The sequence below is a fragment of the Primulina tabacum genome, chromosome 14 (genome assembly GCF_025594145.1).
Source record: "Primulina tabacum isolate GXHZ01 chromosome 14, ASM2559414v2, whole genome shotgun sequence".
Taxonomy (NCBI): domain Eukaryota; kingdom Viridiplantae; phylum Streptophyta; class Magnoliopsida; order Lamiales; family Gesneriaceae; genus Primulina; species Primulina tabacum.
The window spans coordinates 14,252,192-14,255,053 of record NC_134563.1 but is presented as its reverse complement, the minus strand read 5'-3'; the positions used below and the strand labels follow the sequence as shown (position 1 = coordinate 14,255,053).

General features: G+C 35.5%; 1 protein-coding gene across 1 annotated transcript; it reads right to left on the bottom strand.

The window, feature by feature from the left end:
* Nucleotides 1-371: 371 nt before the first annotated feature.
* Nucleotides 372-1,371, bottom strand: LOC142524054 (uncharacterized). Its single transcript, XM_075627785.1, has 4 exons — nt 1,311-1,371; nt 1,039-1,176; nt 811-892; nt 372-569 (listed from the first exon to the last, which is right to left on the bottom strand). The coding sequence occupies exons 2-4, from the start codon at nt 1,171-1,173 to the stop codon at nt 439-441; spliced, it is 348 nt and encodes a 115-aa protein (XP_075483900.1). The 5' UTR covers nt 1,174-1,176; nt 1,311-1,371; the 3' UTR covers nt 372-438.
* Between the last annotated feature and the right edge of the window lie 1,491 nt (nt 1,372-2,862).

Here is a 2,862-nt window from a genome sequence, read left to right as displayed (position 1 = left end):
CCATGCTTAAAAACAATTATAAGAATTCCCGTGTACAATATATTTTTTTCGAAGAACAAGCTGTCACAAAAAAGTAAAACCATATTAATTTGAGGATAAACGTAAAAGAATTAATATATGAGACAATTTTGATATGATTAACATGATGCGTGTACCAATAAACGCAGACAACAAGAGTCTCGAGTTCAATCCGATATGAGGGAACCAATGTTAAGTACCAGTCAATTCCTTCAAGGTGGTTAGTTGCATTTACATTTGCGTGAGGACAGATATAGACCAAAAAAACAGGAAAATACAAAACCAGATCACCTTAAACTCCAACAAAATCTGAAGCAACCCAACTTCTTGTTTCAAGTTTATCTGTCCCCTCTGAGCCAGTTTATCTGGAGGCCAGTCTATATAAGGAAGCCTCTAAAGCTTGTCAACCACATTTTCCTTTTAATCATGTATGACCATAACATCATCACGTGGCAAAAATGCAAGTTGTATTACCTGCAGCACTCCCATCATGCGTATTTTCTCCAAATCAACCCCATAAGTTAGATGGCTGCGTCCATGAAAATACCCACCTAAGCACAAGATTAAGTTTATGAGTAGGTGGTGTTAAAATAAATCAAAACTGAGGACTCGCCCATTGATAAATACATCTCATCTCCATCAAAGAAGAAAAAGATAATTCATCAGTGGCAAATTTCACAGTCCAATTATGCTAGACCCCACTTGCCGAATCAAGCAACTCATTGTTTCATGGACTTCAATCAGAGACTAGACAATTTTAACAAAAAATGCTAAAATCGATAAATTTGAGACCTTGAAGAATCACTCCTAGCAGAAAGAGCCATACAGTCCGTATAATCACTTTCTTCGTGGTTGCTGATCTGTTTGTTACTTTCTGCATAACAAAACAAAAAAAAATTAACGAACTAGCACCTCAATTCATGCAAGATGCACCGTCTCCACCAAAAACTAATCGACCAAACTCCACTTTATAAAGTTCACAGACATCAGAAACAAGAAGCCATTTTTTACTCTCCATACCTTGAACACGAGACTCACAGAAACACAAACTACGAAGGGAAAAAATGGCATCACAAAGTCAGCCAGCGTAACTCCGAACCACGGCGCGTGATTTATAGATGGAAACGCTTCTCCAGCATTGTCAACTAAAATCATCAGCTATATACACATAAACATCGCAAATGATAAACAACTAAAAAAAGGAAAAGAAAAGAACGGCGAAGCATAAAAAGAACATAAATTTCTCCAGGAATTATAAAATCATCAAATATCTAGATTTAACGGAGGCGTACAGCGACGGTGAGGCCACGAAAAACATCGAGAGAGACGAAACGTTGTTTTGAATCGGCCGAATTACTTTCCAGAGACGAGAAGTTGCTTTGAACGGTGGTGGTGTTCGAAGCGAACGACGGTGAGTGGAACGGCGTGGTGTTAGGGTTAATTTTGAAGGAAAATGTGGATCGATCTAATGAGCTCGTCTCAGAAGGATATATGATATAATCGTAATCAGCGACGGTTTCTAAAATACCATCGCTAATAGTGCCATTTTTTGAAAATCCGTCGCTAATTGCGATGGTTTTTTAAAACACCGTCGCTGACTAAATCAGCGACGGTTAAACACCGTCGCTGATTAAATTCGCTCGCTAAATGTTCAGTATAGTTTAGTTTCCTTTGTTAATCTGCGCGGTTCATCTTATTACTTCAACATGAAGTTATTTTTCTTATTTTTTACTTCATCAACATTGATATGCCGAAGTAAAATATAATAAAAAATATAGTGAAGCCCGTGTTTTTAAACATCCGAAGTAAAATACTTCGCTTGTGTTATTATTGAAGTTATTGGTAATGTATTACTTCGTAATTTATTATTGCCGAAGTAAAGCCTGCCGAAGTAAAATCCGATTTTTCTACTAGTGTGCAGCGGAAGTTAAAAATTTTTTGTTCTTGGGCGTCATGTGTTTAAAACCATTCATAGGGTGTTTTAGAATCATACCTTTGCTTTTAGAACGCTGGACTCCAAATTGTTCCCGTTTATACGCGGAAATAGCCCTTCTTGTAAATCCCTACGAACGTCCTTCCTTTGATCGTCTAATTAAGTCCACAATCAGATGCTGTTTTTCTCGTACGGTTTGCACTAGAAAATCCTAACGATTTATGCGTTGAGACTGTAACCTCCGAATTTCCAAAATCCGGAGACAGTGCAGGGATGGCGGTGCGTCGGTGGAAGGATACCAAACGGCCGAAATTTCTTCATGAAAATTTGTGAGATGGCCGTGGGTTTCATGATTGTTAATCATGATTTTGTGCTAATGGATTCTTAATCAACCATTAACCAATAATTATTGATTCTTAATCAATAATCAAGCAAATCTAATTTGCTTTGTAGGAAAAAAATTTTCTAACCAACCCTTTTGGTGGCCGTTTCTTGACAAGGAAGGGAGAGATTTTGTTTTGTTTTGTGTGCAAAAATTAGGGTTTTTAATTATGAGTCCTTTTGGTGTATATATAGAGTGAGACTCCTGATCTAATTAGGAGTTCCTCTCCCACAAGGACTCTAATAATTTCATTATATTTAAACTCTCATATATTTAATATATAATGTATTTATTAACCTTTAATAATACATGATATAATGATATTATATACACACATAATTTATATCACCATAAAAAATATATATACATGTATATGTATATTAAATTAAATAACACTTATTCAATTTATAAACTAACTCCTTGGTTAATTTAATTCTAGATTCCTCTAGAATATTTATGCGAATTTGTGCATATTAGTTGTCATCCCTACTATCACAATCATTTAATTATTAAATTCAAAATTCACTAA